The sequence below is a fragment of the Procambarus clarkii genome, unplaced genomic scaffold, assembly GCF_040958095.1.
Source record: "Procambarus clarkii isolate CNS0578487 unplaced genomic scaffold, FALCON_Pclarkii_2.0 HiC_scaffold_1525, whole genome shotgun sequence".
Taxonomy (NCBI): Eukaryota; Metazoa; Arthropoda; class Malacostraca; order Decapoda; family Cambaridae; genus Procambarus; species Procambarus clarkii.
In genome coordinates, this window is record NW_027190553.1 from 12,501 (window position 1) to 34,008 (window position 21,508).

The following is a 21,508-nucleotide window of genomic DNA, read 5'->3' on the forward strand; positions in this document are numbered from 1 at the left end:
CTGAAAACCAACACTTGTTTTCCGATGATGACTCTACTGCCTTGATTGACGTTGAAGCACAATCACCATCTCCAGCAACACAGGAGTCTCCAAGAGTCTCCGCACTATACGATCAACGTGAACAACTTACACTTGGAACTCCCGAATACAGACGCCTCTCCAGCAAAATACTCAACACAAGGTATGCGGAATGCCTGCTGAATGATCCAAACTTAAAGTACACACTAAAGAACGAAGTAATCTTCGTTGAATGCGACGAAACCACATTGTCAAAGGACCTTTTCCCATCAGACTACGCCGATTACAAACATCAAATGATTACTCGAAGCAAGAAGAAAGAAGAAACACCAAATTGAAGAAGAAGAAGACACCACATGAAGACAGATTGTTTCCACCTTGAATGCTGAAGCACTGCCACCGCCGCCTTCCAGACCCGCCTCCAAGCCTAGCCAGTTGTTGGGTTGTTTGCAGCATCGACGTATTGCCACGCAGCTGGGTTTAGCCCTGGCACTTTTTCTTCAACTTCACCATTTCCTCTCACCGACTACTCTTCAGCTGTCCCCACTTCAAGGCTCGCCCCAATGGGCATCTTCTCCTGTATTATTCAGTTCAGTTCAGTATAACCTATCTCCACAAATTAAACTCAAATTAATGCACCCAGCGACACCCCCCCCCACAACCCCCCCCTCCCCCCCCCCCACTCCCACCATACTAAGCCGCCAGCCATGCCTCCTCCTCCGCCTCCATCCCACAACAGTTACCTCACTCACTCACTCCACTCTTTCTTTACACCACTACATACATACATACACCAAGGATTGGGCTACATACATCTCCAAATGTATATATGTCAGCTAAGGCAGGAACACCTTCCTCACGGCCCCCCCCCTCCCCCTCCCTTCTGCTCCAACTGTCACACATTTTCAAAATGATTCCTCTCTTTGTTTAATATTATATTGCTTAATATATATTAAATAATAACCTCCCTCTGTCTGTCTGTCTGTCTGTCTGTCTGTCTGTCTGTCTGTCTGTCTGTCTGTCTGTCTGTCTGTCTGTCTATCTGTCTATCTATCTGTCTATCTATCTATCTATCTGTCTATCTGTCTATCTGTCTATCTATCTATCTGTCTATCTATCTGTCTATCTATCTATCTGTCTATCTATCTATCTGTCTATCTATCTGTCTATCTATCTATCTGTCTATCTATCTGTCTATCTGTCTATCTCTCTCTCTCTCTCTCTCTCTCTCTCTCTCTCTCTCTCTCTCTCTCTCTCTCTCTCTCTCTCTCTCTCTCTCTCTCTCTCTCTCTCCATTTCAAATTTCTTGAGCCCAAACGTTCGTTAGACACGAATTTCTTGACCCCAGACACGAATTTCATGATCCCAGACACGAATTTCGTGACCCAGACACGAATTTCTTGACCCCAGACACGAATTTCGTGACAACATACACGAATTTCGTGACCCCAGACACGAATTTCCTGACCCCAGACACGAATTTCGTGACCCAGACACGAATTTCTTGACCCCAGACACGAATTTCGTGAAAACATACACGAATTTCGTGACAACAGACACGAATTTCGTGACAACAGACACGAATTTCGTGACCCCAGACACGAATTTCGTGACCCCAGACACCAATTTCGTGACCCCAGACACGAATTTCGTGACCCCAGACACGAATTTCGTGACCCCAGACACAAATTTCTTGACCCCAGACACGAATTTCGCGACAACAGACACGAATTTCCTGACCCCCAGACACGAATTTCCTGACCCCAGACACGAATTTCTTGACCCCAGACACGAATTTAGTGACCACAGACACGAATTTCGTGACCCCAACAGTTCGCGAGACCAAATTTCGTGACCCCAAACGTTCGTTAGACACGAATTTCGTGACCTCAGACACGAATTTCGTGACCCCAGACACGAATTTCGTGACCCCAGACACGAATTTCTTGACCCCAGACACGAATTTCTTGACCCCAGACACGAATTTCTTGACCCCCAGACACGAATTTCGTGACCCCAGACACGAATTTCGTGACAACAGACACCAATTTCGTGACCCCAGCCACGAATTTCGTGACCCAACGTTCGTGACACCAAATTTCGTGACCCCAAACGTTGGTGAGAAGGGAAATTGGTGAGAGTATTAAGCTGGTGCAAACTGTAGTAGTTAGTTTGGGCGAGAGAGAGAGAGAGAGTGAGGAAGGTGGTGGTGGGTGGGTGGGGCAGTCAGCTGATGATGTTGTTGCCACGTTGCTGGCCAGTGGGAGGTGTTGCGGGTATTGGCAGGTGTTTTATGGCCACAGTGTGTCAGTGAAAAGTGTCGCTAGTGACACAGTGTTGTTGCCTGGAGTGTCACTGAGGGTTAATAAAGGGTTGGGAGTGGACATGGACGAAGATGACCCGTCCACTGTGGCACCACCGCACACACACACACACACAACAGTTGAGGTGAGCGCGCCTGGCTACCTCCCTCTGCCCCTCAGCCGCCTGCAGTTACACACATTTATGCCTCTCTACCCACCATTCTCGCTCTTATTACGCTCCCCACACCTGCTCAACGTAAGGTGCAGGTGTGTAGGTAGGTGTGTGTCACACATGGAGAAGGTAAAGAGGCACTGTTAAAGTAGGAGCAACGAGATAACGAGTCAGGAGAGAGAGATTGAGGGTCCATCTAGTCAGCCACAATGTGGGAAGACTCACCAACAGAAAACGAGAATATTCAAACCCCACACTCCACCACCCGACATTTTTCGCCACCTTTACCCACACATTTCTCCCAGCCCCGCCCGCCTTCCCCACAAACACGCCCACCATCAAATGCACAATCAAAAACCCCACCCACCAACCCCCGCCCACTCCCCACACACTGCCCCACCACCACATAACAACCCACACATTCTGCATAAACGCCTCCCTCCCCTCTACTATAAAAGAAAAACATCTCGCCTTATATACCCGCCCTCCACAAATTCAACTCAAATTCTTCCACCCAGCGACACCCGACAACCCCCACCCCACCATGCCATGCCGCCTCCATCCCACAACAGTTACCTCACTCACTCCACTCTTTCTTTACACCTACACCAAGGATTGGGCTACACCAAGGATTGGAAGGATTGGTCGACATCTGAGGGGCTGGAGGAGCGAGCTGTTCAACTTGTGACAAGCAGCCTTGTACCCTGCATGTAATCAATATTGTAACTTTTTGGTGTAATGACATTTTCAAATAAAGTTAGATAAATATACACACTTAACAAAAGTATAGGGGTGGTAGGAGAAGAAAATATCAAAGTCTGTTAAATATATCAAAGTTTCTGGGCCTGTACCCGGGCCCTTTCCTGGCCTGTACCCGGGCCCTTTCTGGGCCTGTACCTGGTCCCCTTCTGGGCCTGTACCTGGGCCCCTTCTGGGCCTGTACCCGGGCCCCTTCTGGGTCTATACCCGGGCCCCTTCTGGGCCTGTACCTGGGCCCTTTCTGGGCCTGTACCCGGGATTAGGACAACCACAAACGAGGAATGAGCTCCATACACATGACTGATGCCAAAGGCTGACATTAGCATATCAGCCTAGTAAGCTCCGGGGAGCCTCCAGGTCTCACCCAGAAAATGGCGTTTCATTACATTCAACTCTGGGTTTTTATTGCATATAACATATAAATTGTGTCCATTTTTTTTACACTATCAGCTGAGAGTAGTCTTCGTCGTTCCCAAGCAACTGAATTGATGTACTGGCTAAAAACTGTGTTGGCTGGACGATGTTGGGGAGTGAAGGCTACTTCTCGTCTGGAGTCGCATCCATGTGTCATCACTGTGGAAGAGATGGGTGCAGCAAGACACTTCGTACACACTCAATTTACACAGTACCCGAAGACACCAGATACTCACTTTTGCAGCCACAGTTGGAAATTAATCCAAGGTATGAATTTTTGTTTTGGCCTGTAATAGAGAGGGAACATAGACTTCCTTGACCCTCAGCTCTCTCTCTCTCTGACTTGGTCCTCTCTCATTCCTGTTAATCCACTCCATATTTCCTGTATTACAAGTGATGTGGAAAGCATGGGGGATTTTTGTTTATATTGCAGAATGGTGACTGATAGGGGCTAGTGCGTGATGCTTTCCTACTAATCCAGACCCACTCAAATGCACCTGCTATATTTAGATCAACAACACTGCTGATCTATGATTCATCCAGTGTCTAATGTCACTTAGTGGAGAGATTTAGCAAGAGGTCAGCAGCAGATCAACTTTTTCTAAATACCATGTTGGCGATCACAGCAAACAATGATGGTCAAAAAAATGTCATTTGCGCAAACTGGCCGCACACTGAATGACAGACTTAAAGAACACAAGAGAAGCGTTAAGTCTGCAGACACTAACAATGCTCTCTTCTGCCATGTGAGGGATTCTAATCATCCCATTGATTGGTCTTCCTACAAAATAATCTTTCCTGCCTCTACTCTACACAGACGCCGTCTTGTAGAATCGGCTCTTATAAACAATGTACCCAACATAAACTTGAGTCCTGGCTTTGTTGCTGTGGACTCTTCCCTTTCACAGTATATACTCAAATGCTCTAAACTTTCTAACAAACGTGACTTAACATAAGCTTTCCCCCTTCCATTTCTTTCTTTCTCTTTCCTTTTCTTTCTCTCTTCTCCCTTTTTCTGTTCATTGTCTTCTCCTACGCTCCCTTGATATCCTCTTCTTTTTCCTATTACTATCTCCTTCGGTGGTTATAATAGGAGCTGCCTCGTATGGGCCAATAGGCCTGCTGCAGTTCTCATTACTACTATCCCCTACACCTGACTTTCCTCCTCAGCTCTCTCTTGCCTATTTATTGCCTGTCTCTACCTCCTCATCACAATCGACATGAGAATGGTCCAGGACGGACCGAAACGTCGTCGTCCCTTCAACTTCTAGTGTGTGGTCTGGTCAACATACTTCAGCCACGTTATTGTGACTCATCGCCTGCATCTGACACTGTCACTACAGTGTGTTGAATGTATTTAAACGTTGCAACAATGAATAATGAGAGCAATCATTATATGGATGGCGTAATAACAGGGGAGCATTAGCGCCTCTGGTGGTCAGATGCTTAACTGTATTAGAGGTTGACAGTTTAGATATTATAGTGAAGTAAGGGTGAGTGGCGCGTCTGGGAGTCCCACTTCTTAACGTGTGGCTCAGTTGTCGACCAGCCGCCGCCTGGCAAGGGTCACGTTGATTACCAGTGTGCAAAAAATAAATGTGTTACAGATATCATTACTCAATCATAATATAGAAAGCATTGTTCGGGGTGTGTACTTCATGTTGTTATTCGTTATTATTTTGTATATTTTATGTATTTAGACAAAATATAGAGGAGATTGTCAGGTGGCAGCCATAGGTGTACCCGCTAGTTAAGTCATTAGGGCGCTTGTGGTGGCCTTAATAGCCATGCCAGTAGTTAGCCAGCAATCTTAAGGTTATCTGGAGATGATTTCGGGGCTTAGCGTTCCCGCGGCCCGGTCCTCGACCAGGCCTTCTTTTTCTTACACATCCCCAGGAAGCAGCCCATAGCAGCTGTCTAACTCCCAGGTACTTATTTACTGATAGGTATACAGGGTCATCAGGGTGAAAGAAAGTGTCCATTTGTTTCAGCCTCCACCGGGGATCGAACCCGGAACCTCGGGATTACGAATCCGAAGCGCTGTCCACTCGGCTGTCAGGCCCCTTAAAACAACCCAAAGAGAAATCTTCTACATATTTTCATGAAAATCTGAATGAAACGAGAAATGTTGGCCACAGATTGTGTGAAGATGGTGGGGGGGGGGGGATTGAGGGGGTGCAGGTTAGTACGATGAGCATGATTCAGAATGATGGAAGGAGAAGGGCTCCTATGATGAATTGACCTAAGGGCCACCATCTACAGTGGCCTCGACGGGGACAGGACGGCGGCACCTTGTCAAAGGTCAGCCTTCCTACTCCCCCCCCCTTATTTTATTGAGGATTTGTCTTGTGTATATTGTGAACAAGAGGAATGACTCGACATTTACGACTTGAGTGGTTAAGCGGGTTCATGGGTTAATAATCCTATAGGGGAAACAACACATCTATTTTCTGTGTAACATTGTGGCTTGTTGAGCTTGAAGCTGTTATCCAGCCTGTCTGTGTCAAATATGACATTTTAGAGAAGTGGTCTGTATTAATGACCTCCAACTTGGTCAGTATTACAAAGGCCTCGGCTGTTATTTATTTATTTATATAACTACAAGTTATATTGGGTTTCTGATCAACCCGTCCTCTTAAAACTAACGTCACTTTTGGCTGGTATGCGCGACGCTATGGCCAAATTTGGACGTAATTTGAAATGAAATCGACTCACAAAAGTAAGGCACTGTTCCGTTTTCTGTTTGAGTCGTCCGGCTTAGAAGAGGATTCTTTCCATTAACATTTTTCATAACGTTTTGAAACTTTGAGAATTTCCTGCCCACTTAACCTATCAGAGGACTCTTAACTTATTGTTGTTGAAAAAAAAAATCCCAAATTTATTTTCATTTTTTTCATTTCCAAATTACGTCCATATTCGGCCATACGGGTAAACGGCCAAAAGCGACGCTATTTTTAAGAGGACAGGTGACAAGGAGTACATAGCCCTGTGTGTTTACATTCTTGTAAAGCCACTAGTACGCATAACACTTCGGGCAGGTCCTTAATCTAACAGATAATATTAAGTAGGTAATTTCTAGAAAAATTTATAGGCTAATCTATCAAAATCTATAACAATTTAAACATTTATAGTGTTAGTCCTTCAAAGATTCGTGGTAATGACAGTTGAACAAGTTCTGGCATGATTGTTGTTGCTGTCTTGAACTTTCTCCAAAGCGGAAAATCATTGATGTGTTTTTGAAGTGAAGTTTCCATATTAGGACACAGTAGGCCAGATGGGACCACAACAGAGACTCGTACAGTTCAATATTCAATGTTGTTCGTTTAAGTCGAAGATTCGTTTAACTATTCTTAAGGATTGTTTTCATATTAACTGCGAGTCCCAGATGCTTAATGGCTGGTACATCATAACTCCTAGGTAATATTGACCTAAATTTACCAGAGGGCCACCATTTCTCCATAGTGCCCTCTACGGCAACAGGAAGCCGGCGGCTTGTCAAAGGTTCCCCTACGGTTCCTGAGGAGTTTGTCAATCTGTATTTTGAGCGCGCAAACTGCTGCATTATGACATTAGAGGTAGTGTGATAATATGTACAACGTGTCTTGTAGCTAAGCTAAAGGGGGCATATAATGTTTAGCAACAAGTCGCCCTAGATTGTTTAGTGTTAACGACTAGGGCGATGGAGTGGTCATATCAGGATAGCAATTGTGCAGATAAATGGGAAGATAATTGCAGACGAGGAGTCACAATAACGGGGGCTGAAATATGTTGACCAAACCACACACTAGAAAGTGAAGGGACGACTAGATAATTGTTTGTCTAATAGATGGAAGATGTTAATTGTTTGCATCTTGTTTACTCTGCGATGTAAAATGGTTTCACCTGTAAATGGTCATTTTTGACAATGTAATCACTAGGCTTCTAACGTTAGTTTAGTGCTCAGAGACCAATATACTGTACTTGAGAGGTTTTAAACATGTTATTTATATAATTTAGGCCAATAGACAGCTAAATAAATTAATAATACACAGTACTTTTATCTAAGGTTAGCTAAAGGTTTGTTTTAGTGGAAGACCCTAATAAGGTAATGTGTTTCTATGTAACTTTAAAAGAACATTGATGGTTAACCATAGCCTCATGAGTCCAAGACAAAAATGTATTCCGTTAGGCTATTGCAGTCTTATCAGTCTTGCCTACTCGCTATTGTTGATACAATCTGTAATTAATCTCCATTGCAATTACACCTTTTCCAGTGATTGGTTCCAGTGTTCTTGAAATTCATAATTGTATTTTGCTACTCTATTGTATTTGAAATAAACTGTTTATACTTACCCTGGTGCTACATAGCCTTCCCGGTTTAGTGCATTCTTTTAATAATTACTTATACTTGCCCTAAATATATGTAAAAAATATTTTTTCAGGAGTGTGGCACGTGTGGACAAGTGTTGGATCAGAGGAGTCAAGGTAAAGTGCTTATTTAACAACTAGTTCTGGGGAGGAGCGGGTGGAACTAGATGGACGTAGTCAACTTCACATTCTTGTTACACTTACACTGGTTTGTGCCTCGGAGAGGCTGCAGGATCCAGTAAGTTCAGTAGAACTTCGGTTTCAACTCCTTTTGACCATGTCGTAGCTCAGTCGATTACGGCAGCGTCTGGGATGCTCTCGGACGCAGGTTCGAATCCTCGTCCCGGCCCTTGTGGATTTGTACACTCTTGTTAGCAGGCTGAGAGCTTTTCTTTCCCATAGATTTATTTATAGAAGAGTTAGCAATAAGTCGGCTGGGTTTATTAACGTATTGTTTTTAGGCCCCATTTACATTATGCCGTTCAGTTTTGGTCGCCATACTAAAGAATGGACATAATTCACTAGAACACGTCAGTTAGGATGACAAAGTTAATCCCGCAAATTAGAAAGCTTCCATATGAAGAGATGTTGGAAAAACCTTAACGTGACATGATTGAAGTGTACAAGTGGATGAATGGGCATAACAAGGGAGTTATTGATAAGGCTTTAAATGAAGATAAGTTTAGATTTAGGAAATACCTGGGTAAATACTGGTTTGGTAACTGGGTTGTGGATTTGCGGAACCAATTACAGGATCATGTGCAGACGACGAGTCACAATAATACCTGCGTTCACAGTTCATCCTCGTCGCCAATGTGGTGTTTGTGTGTTACTGAGGAAGTCTTGGTTGTATGGTTGATGTAAAGTCATGACTTGGTTACTGACTTTAATACTTAATATGATTACATGACTAGTAGCTACCAAGCTTGGCGGGCGTCCTGTACGCTCTCTTGTTTACCTCCCCTCTCTGGCGTCCCAGCCGCCGCACATAGAAAACGGATGGTACCATTTTCTGTGAACATGACAAGCCCCAGGCGAGGTGTGGAAAGAAAGTCCAGCCAGGGGCGTTCAATCTGTGCGCCAAGATGGCCGACCTTCGGGCGGGAATCTCCTCCACAACCAAATCTTTTATTGAGGAGTTGTTGCCAACCTACTTTTATCTGGCATGTATTATGCCAGTTTTCGCCTCGCATAATTTTTTCTCATTTGGAAATACAATATTATCTTCACTATAAATTACTACTATAGTGTGTCATTTCTGCTCACACTCATCTCTAAATAAAATGATTACAAATATTTCCAAAGACATAAACTGCCTCATCCAGCCCGCCTCTTCCCTCATTCCAAATCCAAAAACCCTCCAACTCCAACTCCAAGAGGAATTTCAAACTGCGAATACGTGCAGAGAGCAAGAATTTGGCTCCAAAACATGGCTCAGGCCTCGAAATTGGGATATTTGGGATATTTTGAAAACTGCAGGGTAGTTTGTGCAAAATGTGACTCACTGCTGCTTTCAGTTCTTGGCATATGTTGGGTATAAAAAGTCGTTATTTCAAACTGCGAATACGTGCATAGAGCCAGAATTTGGCTCCAAAATAGTGCTCAGTCCTCGAAATTGGGATGTTTGGGATATTTTGAAAACCTCAGTGGGCTTTGGGACAAATATGACCAAACACCGCTTTCAGAACTTGGCATATGTTGGGTATAAAAAGTCGTAATTTCAAACTGCGAATACGTGCAGAGAGCCAGAACTTGGCTCCGAAATATAGCTCAGGCCTGAAAATTGGAATATTTGGGATATTTCGAAAACTGCAGGGGAGTTTGTGCGAAATGTGAATCACTGCCGCTTTCAGGACTTGGCATATGTTGGGTATAAAAAAGTCGTAATTTCAAACTGCGAATACGTGCAGGGAGCCAGAATTTGGCTCCAAAATATGGCTCAGGCATCGAAATTGGGATATTCGTAATTTCAAACTGCGAATATGTGCAGAGAGCCAAAATTTGGCTCCAAAATATAGCTCATGCCTCGAAATTGTGATGTTTGGGATATTTTGAAAACTGCAGGGGAGTTTGTGCAAAATGTGACTTACTGCCGCTTTCAGGACTTGGCATATGTTGGGGAAAAAAGTCGTAATTTCAAACTTCGAATACATGCAGAGAGCCAGAATTAGGCTCCAAAATACGGCTCAGGCCTCAAAATTGGGATGTTTGGAATATTTTGAAAACTGCAGGGGGGGGGGTTTGGGATAAATGTGACCAAACTCCGCGTTCAGTACTTGGCATATGTTGGGTATAAAAAAGTCGTAATTTCAAACTGCGAATACGTGCAGAGAGCCAGAATTTGGCTCCAAAATATGGCTCAGGCCTCAAAATTGGGATGTTTGGGATATTTTGAAAACTGCAGGGGGGGTTTTGGACAAATGTGACCAAACGCCGCGATCTGTACTTGGCATATGTTGGGAATAAAAAAGTCGTAATTTCAAACTGCGAATATGTGCAGAGAGCCAGAATTTGGCTCCAAAATATGGCTCAGGCCTCGAAATTGGGATGTTTGGGATATTTTGAAAAATGCCGGGTGGATTGAGACAAATGTGACCAATTGCCGCTTTCAGTACTTGGCATATGTTGGGTATAAAAAGTCGTAATTTCAAACTTCGAATACGTGCAGAGAGCCAGAATTTGGCTCCAAAATATGGCTCAGGCCTCGAAATTGGGATATTTGGGATATTTCGAAAACTGCAGGGGAGTTTGTGCGAAATGTGACTCACTGCCGCTTTCAGTACTTGGCATATTTTGGGTATAAAAATCGTAATATCAAACTGCGAATACGTTCAGAGAGCCAGAATTTAGCTCCAAAACATGGCTCAGGCCTCGATATTGTGATGTTTGGGATATTTTGAAAACTGCAGGGAGGTTATGGACAAATGTAACCAAACGCCGCTTTCAGTACTTGGCATATGTTGGGTATAAAAAAATCTTATTTTCAAACTGCGAATACGTGCAGAGAGCCAGAATTTGGCTCCAAAATATAGCTCAGGCCTCAAAATTAGGATATTTGAGATATTTCGAAAACTGCAGGGGAGCTTGTGCGAAATGTGACTCACTGCCGCTTTCAGTACTTGGCATATGTTGGGTATAAAATGCCGTAATTTCAAACCGCGAATACGTGCATAGGGCCAGAATTTGGCTCCAAAATATGGCTCAGGCCTCGAAATTGGGATGTTTGGAATATTTTGAAAACTGCAGGGGGGGGTTTTGGACAAATATGACCAAACGCCGCGTTCAGTACTTGGCATATGTTGGGTATAAATAAGTCGTAATTTCAAACTGCGAATACGTGCAGAGAGCCAGAATTAGGCTCCAAAATACGGCTCAGGCCTCGAAATTGGGATGCTTGGGATATTTTGAAAACTGCAGGGGGGGTTTTGGACAAATGTTTCCAAATGCCACTTTCAGTACTTGGCATATGTTGGGTATAAAAAGTCATAATTTCAAACTTCGAATACGCGCAGAGAGCCAGAATTTGGCTCCAAAATATAGCTCAGGCCTCAAAATTGGGATGTTTGGGATATTTTGAAAACTGCAGGGGGGGGTTTTGGACAAATGTGACCAAACGCCGCGTTCAGTACTTGGCATAAGTTGGGTATAAAAAGTCGTAATTTCAAACTTCGAATACGTGCAGAGAGCCAGAATTTGGCTCCAAAATATGGCTCAGGCCTCGAAATTGGGATGTTTGGGATATTTTGAAAACTGCAGGGAGGTTTGGGACAAATTTGACCAAATGCCACTTTCAGTACTTGGCATAAGTTGGGTATAAAAAGTCGTAATTTCAAACTTTGAATACGCGCAGAGAGCCAAAATTTGGCTCCAAAATACGGCTCAGGCCTCGAAATTGGGATATTTGGGATATTTCGAAAACTGCAATGGAGTTTGTGCAAAATGTGACTCACTGCCGCTTTCAGTACTTGGCATATGTTGGGTATAAAAATCGTAATATCAAACTGCGATTACGTACAGAGAGCTAGAACTTGGCTCCAAAATATGGCTCAGGCCTCGATATTGTGATGTTTGGGATATTTTGAAAACTGCAGGGGGGTTTGGGACAAATATGACCAAACGCTGCTTACAGAACTTGGCATATGTTGGGTATAAAAAGTAGTAATTTCAAACTGCGAATACGTGCAGAGAGCTTGAATTTGGCTCCAAAATATGGCTCAGGCCTTGAAAGTGGGATGTTTGGGATATTTTGAAAACTGTAGGGGAGTTTGAGCAAAATGTGACTCACTGCCGCTTTCAGTATTTGGCATATGTTGGGTATAAAAAGTCGTTATTTCAAACTGCGAATACGTGCAGAGAGCCAAAATTTGGCTCCAAAATATGGCTCATGCCTCGAAATTGGGATATTTGGGATATTTCGAAAACTGCAATAGAGTTTGTGCAAAATGTGACTCACTGCCGCTTTCAGGACTTAGCATATGTTGGGTATAAAATGTCGTAATTTCAAACCACGAATACGTGCATGGAGCAAGAATTTGGCTCCAAAATATGGCTAAGGCCTCGAAATTGGGATGTTTGGGATATTTTGAAAACTGCAGGGGGGTTTGGGACAGATGTAACCAAACGCCGCTTTCATTACTTGGCATATGTTGGGTATAAAATAGTCGTAATTTCAAACGGCGAATACGTGCAGAAAGCCAGAATTTGGCTCCAAAATATAGCTCAGGCCTCGAAATTGGGATATTTGGGATATTTCGAAAACTGCAGGGGAGTTTGTCCAAAATGTGACTCACTGCCGCTATCAGGACTTGGCATATGTTGGGAATAAAAAGTCGTTATTTCAAACTGCGTATACGTGCATAGAGCCAAAATTTGGCTCCAAAATACGGCTCAGGCCTCTAAATTGGGATGTTTAGGATATTTTGAAAACTGCAGTGGGGTTTGGGACAAATGTCACCAAACGCCGCTTTCAGTAATTCGCATATGTTGGGTATAAAAAAGTCGTAATTTCAAACTGAGAATACGTGCAGAGAGCCAGAATTTGGCTCCAAAATATGGCTCAGGCCTCGAAATTGGGATGTTTGGGATATTTTGAAAACTGCAGGGGAGTTTGGGACAGATGTGACCAAACGCCGCTTTCATTACTAGGCACATGTTGGCTATAAAAAAGTCGTAATTTCAAACGGCGAATACGTGCGTAGAGCCAGAATTTGGCTCCAAAATATAGCTCAGGCCTCGAAATTGGGATATTTGGGATGTTTCCAAAACTGCAGGGGAGTTTGTGCAAAATGTGACTCACTGCCGCTATCAGGACTTGGCATATGCTGGGTATAAAAAGTCGTAATTTCAAACTGCGTATACGTGCATAGAGCCAGAATTTGGCTCCAAAATACGGCTCAGGCCTCGAAATTGGGATGTTTGGGATATTTTGAAAACTGCTGGGAGGTTTGGGACAAATGTGACCAAATGCCGCTTTCAGTACTTGGTATATGTTGGGTATAAAAAGTCGTAATTTCAAACTGCGAATACGTGCAGAGAGCCAGAATTTGGCTCCAAAATATGGCTCAGGCCTCTTAATTGGGTTATTTGGGATATTTCGAAAACTGCAGGGGAGTTTGTGCAAAATGTCACTCACTGCCGCTTTCAGGACTTGGCATATGTTGGGTATAAAAAGTCGTAATTTCAAACTGCGAATACGTGCATAGAGCCAGAATATGGCTCCAAAATACGGCTCAGGCCTCGAAATTGGGATGTTTGGGATATTTTGAAAACTGCAAGGGGGTTTTGGAAAAATATGACCAAACGCCGCTTTCAGAACTTGGCATATGTTGGGTATAAAAAGTCGTAATTTCAAACTGCGAATACGTGCAAAGAGCTTGTATTTGGCTCCAAAATATGGCTCAGGCCTCGAAATTGGGATGTTTGGGATATTTTGTAAACTGTAGGGAGGTTTGGGACAGATGTAACCAAACGCCGCTTTCAGTACTTGGCATATGTTGGGTATAAAAAGTCGTAATTTCAAACTGTGAATATGTGCAGAGATCCAGAATTTGGCTGTATAATATGGCTCAGGCCTCGAAATTAGGATATTTGAGATATTTTGAAAACTGCAGGGAGGTTTGGGACAAATGTGACCAAACATCGCTTTCAGTACTTGGCATATGTTGGGTATAAAATAGTCGTAATTTCAAACGGCGAATACGTGCAGAAAGCCAGAATTTGGCTCCAAAATATAGCTCAGGCCTCGAAATTGGGATATTTGGGATATTTCGAAAACTGCAGGGGAGTTTGTCCAAAATGTGACTCACTGCCGCTATCAGGACTTGGCATATGTTGGGAATAAAAAGTCGTTATTTCAAACTGCGTATACGTGCATAGAGCCAAAATTTGGCTCCAAAATACGGCTCAGGCCTCTAAATTGGGATGTTTAGGATATTTTGAAAACTGCAGTGGGGTTTGGGACAAATGTCACCAAACGCCGCTTTCAGTAATTCGCATATGTTGGGTATAAAAAAGTCGTAATTTCAAACTGAGAATACGTGCAGAGAGCCAGAATTTGGCTCCAAAATATGGCTCAGGCCTCGAAATTGGGATGTTTGGGATATTTTGAAAACTGCAGGGGAGTTTGGGACAGATGTGACCAAACGCCGCTTTCATTACTAGGCACATGTTGGCTATAAAAAAGTCGTAATTTCAAACGGCGAATACGTGCGTAGAGCCAGAATTTGGCTCCAAAATATAGCTCAGGCCTCGAAATTGGGATATTTGGGATGTTTCCAAAACTGCAGGGGAGTTTGTGCAAAATGTGACTCACTGCCGCTATCAGGACTTGGCATATGCTGGGTATAAAAAGTCGTAATTTCAAACTGCGTATACGTGCATAGAGCCAGAATTTGGCTCCAAAATACGGCTCAGGCCTCGAAATTGGGATGTTTGGGATATTTTGAAAACTGCTGGGAGGTTTGGGACAAATGTGACCAAATGCCGCTTTCAGTACTTGGTATATGTTGGGTATAAAAAGTCGTAATTTCAAACTGCGAATACGTGCAGAGAGCCAGAATTTGGCTCCAAAATATGGCTCAGGCCTCTTAATTGGGTTATTTGGGATATTTCGAAAACTGCAGGGGAGTTTGTGCAAAATGTCACTCACTGCCGCTTTCAGGACTTGGCATATGTTGGGTATAAAAAGTCGTAATTTCAAACTGCGAATACGTGCATAGAGCCAGAATATGGCTCCAAAATACGGCTCAGGCCTCGAAATTGGGATGTTTGGGATATTTTGAAAACTGCAAGGGGGTTTTGGAAAAATATGACCAAACGCCGCTTTCAGAACTTGGCATATGTTGGGTATAAAAAGTCGTAATTTCAAACTGCGAATACGTGCAAAGAGCTTGTATTTGGCTCCAAAATATGGCTCAGGCCTCGAAATTGGGATGTTTGGGATATTTTGTAAACTGTAGGGAGGTTTGGGACAGATGTAACCAAACGCCGCTTTCAGTACTTGGCATATGTTGGGTATATAAAGTCGTAATTTCAAACTGCGAATACGTGCAGAGAGCGAGAATTTGGCTCCACAATATGGCTCAGGCCTCGAAATTGGGATGTTTGGGATATTTTGAAAACTGCAGGGGGGTTTGGGACAAATGTCACCAAACGCCGCTTTCAGTACTTCGCATATGTTGGGTATAAAAAAGTCGTAATTTCAAACTGAAAATACGTGCAGAGAGCCAGAATTTGGCTCCAAAATATAGCTCAGGCCTCGAAATTTTGATATTTGGGATGTTTCCAAAACTGCAGGGGAGTTTGTGCAAAATGTGACTCACTGCCGCTATCAGGACTTGGCATATGCTGGGTATAAAAAGTCGTAATTTCAAACTGCGTATACGTGCATAGAGCCAGAATTTGGCTCCAAAATACGGCTCAGGCCTCGAAATTGGGATGTTTAGGATATTTTGAAAACTGCAGGAGGGTTTGGGACAAATGTCACCAAACGCCGCTTTCAGTACTTTGCATATGTTGGGTATAAAAAAGTCGCAATTTCAAACTACGAATACGTGCAGAGAGCTAGAATTTGGCTCCAAAATATGGCTCAGGCCTCGAAATTGGGATGTTTGGGATATTTTGAAAACTGCAAGAAGGATTGAGACAAATGTGACCAAACGCCGCTTTCAGTACTTGGTATATGTTGGGTATAAAAAAGTCGTAATTTCAATCTGCGAATACGTGCATAGAGCCAGAATTTGGCTCAAAAATATGGCTCAGGCCTCGAAATTGGGATGTTTGGGATATTTTGAAAACTGCGGGGAGGTTTGGGACAAATGTCACCAATCGCCGCTTTCAGTACTTGGCATATGTTGGGTATATAAAGTCGTAATTTCAAACGTCGAATACGTGCAGAGAGCCAGAATTTGGCTCCAAAATATGGCTCAGGCCTCGAAATTGGAATATTTCGGATATTTTGAAAGCTGCAGGGGAGTTTGTGCAAAATGTGACTCACTGCTGCTATCAAGACTTGGCATTTGTTGTGTATAAAAAAGTCGTAATTTAAAACTGCGAATACGTGCAGAGAGCCAGAATTTGGCTCGAAAATATGGCTCAGGCCTCAAAATTGAGATGTTTGGGATATTTTGAAAACTGTAGTGCGGATTGGGACAAATGTGACCAAACGCCGCTTTCAGAACTTGGCATATGTTGGTTATAAAAAAGTGATGTGGAAAGCATGGGGGATTTTTTTTATATTGCAGAATGGTGACTGGGGCTAGTGCGTGATGCTTTCCTACTAATCCAGACCCACTCAGATGCACCTGCTATATTTAGATCAACAACACTGCTGATCTATGATTCATCCAGTGTCTAATGTCACTTAATGGAGAGATTTAGCAAGAGGTCAGCAGCAGATCAACTTTTTCTAAATACCATGTTGGCGATCACAGCAAACAATGAGGGTGAAAAAAAGTTCATTTGCTGAGAGATTGTAATTCAGTAGAACTCCATTCACACTGACTGATGCCAAAATCTAGTACATCCATATCAGCCTGGATAGCTCCAGGGAGCCTCTGGCTCTCACCATGTAAATGATGTTTCATTACATTCATTTTTTTTTTTACCCTGTCTGTAAGACATCGTTTTCTACAGATAAAATAATAACTATTTGGTATTTTTGAACATCATTCTCATAAATTTCTGCTCTGTTTAATTGAAGCCTTTTTATTTCTGCCATCCAACTATTATGAAGCTAAATGAGCTACGTAACAGCAATCCACGATTAGCAGAACTCACTACCAAACAGGTCAGTAGGAGGGATGAAGTTTGATGCAAATGACAGATAAGGACACACTTTAAAAGGATTCAGTATAAGTAGACAAATAAACACACAATTTAACAGGAGCATCTCTAAGCAGTAGCGTATATACTAAGCCTACAAACATAGGATTATGCCTAAACAGTAGGAGTGAGTGCTTCCAAAGACACAAAGCCAGTGTTCTAAACACTTATATTCGTCGAGCCCTTACCCACTGCTCAGAATGGAGCAACGTCAGTAGGGAGTTTGAAAGTTAACTGAAGTGTTGGTGAACAATGGATATAGCAACAAAGAAATAAACGCAACATAAGATGACACCTGGACCAGGTACAATCCTGAACCTAGAACAGAAACCACAACACCTCCAATAATATTATAATACAAATCAGATTTGGAAGGAAGGATTGGGCTACAGGAAGGATTGGGCTACAGGAAGGATTGGTCTACAAGAAGGATTGGGCTACAGGAAAGATTGGGCTACAGGAAGGATTGAGCTACAGGAAGGATTGAGCTACAGGAAGGATTGGTCTACAGGAAGGATTGGGCTACAAGAAGGATTGGGCTACAGGAAAGATTGGGACTACAGGAAGGATTGAGCTACATCTCCAAATGTATATTTGCCAGATAATTTGGCACTAAAAACAAAGAGCATATATTATTGTTTAGACTAAATCCGCTACTCATTACTTTCCTGAAGTTGTCGTATATACACTACAAAATCTGCGTGTAAATCACAAGACAATTAACACGTGATGAAAATGGTGACGACAGTGTCAGACCACGAAGGAAGAATTGAAACAGGAATTTCCTTAAGTATTTTCGTAATTAATAATACATCTAAGAAGGGTGTTTCAATTCTTCCTTCGAGGTCTGACACTTGTCACTACAGAATGTTGAATGTATTTAAACGTTGCAACAATGAATAATGAGAACAATCATTATATGGATGGCGTAATAACAGGGGAGCATTAGCCCCTCTGGTGGTCAGATGCTTAACTGTATTAGAGGTTGACAGTTTAGATATTATAGTGAAGTAAGGGTGAGTGGCGCGTCTGGGAGTCCCGCTTCTTAACGTGTGGCTCATTTGTCGACCAGCCGCCGCCTGGCAAGTGTCACGTTGATTACCAGTGAGCAAAAAATAAATGTGTTACAGATATCATTACTCAATCATAATATAGAAAGAATTGTTCGGGGTGTGTACTTCATGTTGTTATTCGTTATTATTTTGTATATTTTATGTATTTAGACAAAATATAGAGGAGATTGTCAGGTGGCAGCCATAGGTGTACCCGCTAGTTAAGTCATTAGGGCGCTTGTGGTGGCCTTAATAGCCATGCCAGTAGCTAGCCAGCAATCTTAAGGTTATCTTGAGATGATTTCAGGGCATTAGCAGTCCCCCGCGGCCCTGTCCTCGACCAGGCCTTCTTTTTCTTACACATCCCCAGGAAGCAGCAGCCCATAGCAGCTGTCTAACTCCCAGGTACTTATTTACTGATAGGTATACAGGGTCATCAGGGTGAAAGAAAGTGTCCATTTGTTCCCTCACCGGGATCGACCCCGGAACCTCAGGATTACGAATCCGGAGCACTCTCCACTCGGCTGTCAGGCCCCTTAAAACAACCCAAAGAGAAATCTTCTACATATTTTGATGAAAATCTGAATGAAACGAGAAATGTTGGCCACAGATTGTGTGAAGATGGTGGGGGGGGGGGGATTGAGGGGGTGCAGGTTAGTACTGATGAGCATGATTCAGAATGATGGAAGGAGAAGGGCTCCTATGATGAACTTGACCTAAGGGCCACCATCTACAGTGGCCTCGACGGGGACAGGACAGCGGCACCTTGTCAAAGGTTCAGCCTTCCTACTCCCCCCCCCTTATTTTATTGAGGATTTGTCTTGTGTATATTGTGAACAAGAGGAATGACTCTGCATTTACGACTTGAGTGGTTAAGCGGGTTCATGGGTTAATAATCCTATAGGGGAAACAACACATCTATTTTCTGTGTTACATTGTGGCTTGTTGAGCTTGAAGCTGTTGTCCAGCCTGTCTGTGTCAAATATGGCATTTTAGAGAAGTGGTCTGTATTAATAGCCTCCAATTTGGTCAGTATTATAATTTTTTTTTTTTTTTAATTTGTAATACTGACCAAGTTGGAGGTTATAAATACAAAGCACTTCTCTAAAAGACTTTACAAAGTATAAAGCAATGCATTAAAATAGTATTACAAAGGCCTCGGCTGTTATTTATTTATTTATATATCTATAAGAAGTTACATTGGGTTTCTGAGTCCTCTTAAAACTAACGTCACTTTTGGCTGGTATGCGCGGCACTATGGCCAAATTTGGACGTAATTTGAAATGAAATCGACTCACAAAAGTGACGCACGGTTCCGTTTTCTGTTTGAGTCGTCCGGCTTACTCGGCCAGCTTAGAAGAGGATTCTTTCCATTAACATTTTTCATAACGTTTTGAAACTTTATGAGAATTTCCTGCCCACCTAACCTACCAGAGGACCCTTAACTTATTGTTGTTGAAAAAAGCCCAAATTTATTTTCATTTTGTTTTCATTTCCAAATTACGTCCATATTCGGCCTTACGGGTAAACGGCCAAAAGCGACGCTATTTTTAAGAGGACAGGTGACAAGGAGTACATAGCCCTGTGTGTTTACATTCTTGTAAAGCCACTAGTACGCATAGCACTTCGGCCAGGTCCTTAATTTAACAGATAATATTAAGTAGGTAATTTCTAGGAAAATTTATAGGCTAATCTATCTAAATCTATAACAATTTAAACTTTTATAGTGTTAGTCCTTCAAAGATTCGTGGTAGTGACAGTTGAACAAGTTCTGGCATGATTGTTGTTGCTGTCTTGAACTTTCTCCAAAGCTGAAAATCATTGATGTGTTTTTGAAGTGAGGTTTCCATATCAGGACACAGTAGGCCAGATGGGACCACAACAGAGACTCGTACAGTTGAATATTCAACGTTGTTCGTTTCAGTCAAAGATTCGTTTAACTATTCTTAAGGATTGTTTTCATATTAACTGTGAGTCCCAGATGTTCAATGGCTGGTACATCATAACTCCTAGGTAATATTGACTTAAATTTACCAGAGGGCCACCATTTCTCCATAGTGCCCTCTACGGCAACAGGAAGCCGGCGGCTTGTCAAAGGTTCCCCTATGGTTCCTGAGAATTTTGTCTATCTGTATTTTGAGCGCGCAAACTGCTGCATTATGACATTAAAGGTAGTGTGATAATATGCACAACGTGTTTTGTAGCTAAGGTAAGGTGACTTGTAATGTTTAGCAACAAGTCACCCTAGATTGTTTAGTGTGTTGACGACGACGTTTCGGTCCTGGACCATTCTCAAGTCGACTTGAGAATGGTCCAGGATGGACCGAAACGTCGTCATCCCTTCACCTGCTAGTGTGTGGCCTGGTCAAACTACTTCAGCCACGTTATTGTGACTCATCGCCTGCACTTAGTGGTGTTAACGACTAGGGCGATGGAGTGGTCATATCAGGATGGCAATTGTGCAAATAAATGTGGAAGATAATTGTTTCCATCTTGTTTACTCTGCGATATGAAATGGTTTCACCTGTAAATGGTCCTTTTTGACAATGTAATCACTAGGCTTCTAACGTTGGTTTGGTGCTCAGAGACCATATACTGTACTTAAGAGGTTTTAAGCATGTTATTTATATAATTTAGGCCAATAAACAGCTAAATAAATTAATAATACACAGTACGTTTATCTAAGATTAGCTAAAGGTTTGTTTTTAGTGGAAGACCCTAATAAGATAATGTGTTTCTATGTAACTTTAAAAGAACATTGATGCTTAACCATAGCCTCATGAGTCCGGAAGACAAAAATGTACTTCCGTTAGGCTATTGCAGTCTTATCAGTCTTGCCTACTCGCTATTGTTGATACAATCTTTAATTAATCTCCATTGCAATTTCACCTTTTCCAGTGATTGGTTCCAGTGTTCTTGAAATTCATAATTGTATTTTGCCTACTCTATTGTATTTGAAATAAACTGTTTATACTTACCCTGGTGCTACATAGCCTTCCCGGTTTGGTGCCTTATTTTAATAATTACTTATACTTGCCCTTAATATATGTAAAAAATATTTTTTCAGGAGTGTGGCACGTGTGGACAAGTGTTGGATCAGAGGAGTCAAGGTAAAGTGCTTA

General features: G+C 42.5%; 1 protein-coding gene across 1 annotated transcript in view; it reads left to right on the top strand.

The window, feature by feature from the left end:
* Positions 1-21,496, top strand: part of LOC123753651 (heat shock protein 75 kDa, mitochondrial-like) — a gene marked incomplete at its 3' end in the record, with an annotated part of 29,839 nt that extends 8,343 nt beyond the window's left edge. Inside the window, exons 2-4 of the mRNA XM_069321019.1 lie at positions 3,703-3,933; positions 8,088-8,130; positions 21,454-21,496. Of these exons, the coding sequence (XP_069177120.1) occupies positions 3,703-3,933; positions 8,088-8,130; positions 21,454-21,496 (317 nt within the window). The remainder of the gene's footprint in view (positions 1-3,702; positions 3,934-8,087; positions 8,131-21,453) is intronic.
* Between the last annotated feature and the right edge of the window lie 12 nt (positions 21,497-21,508).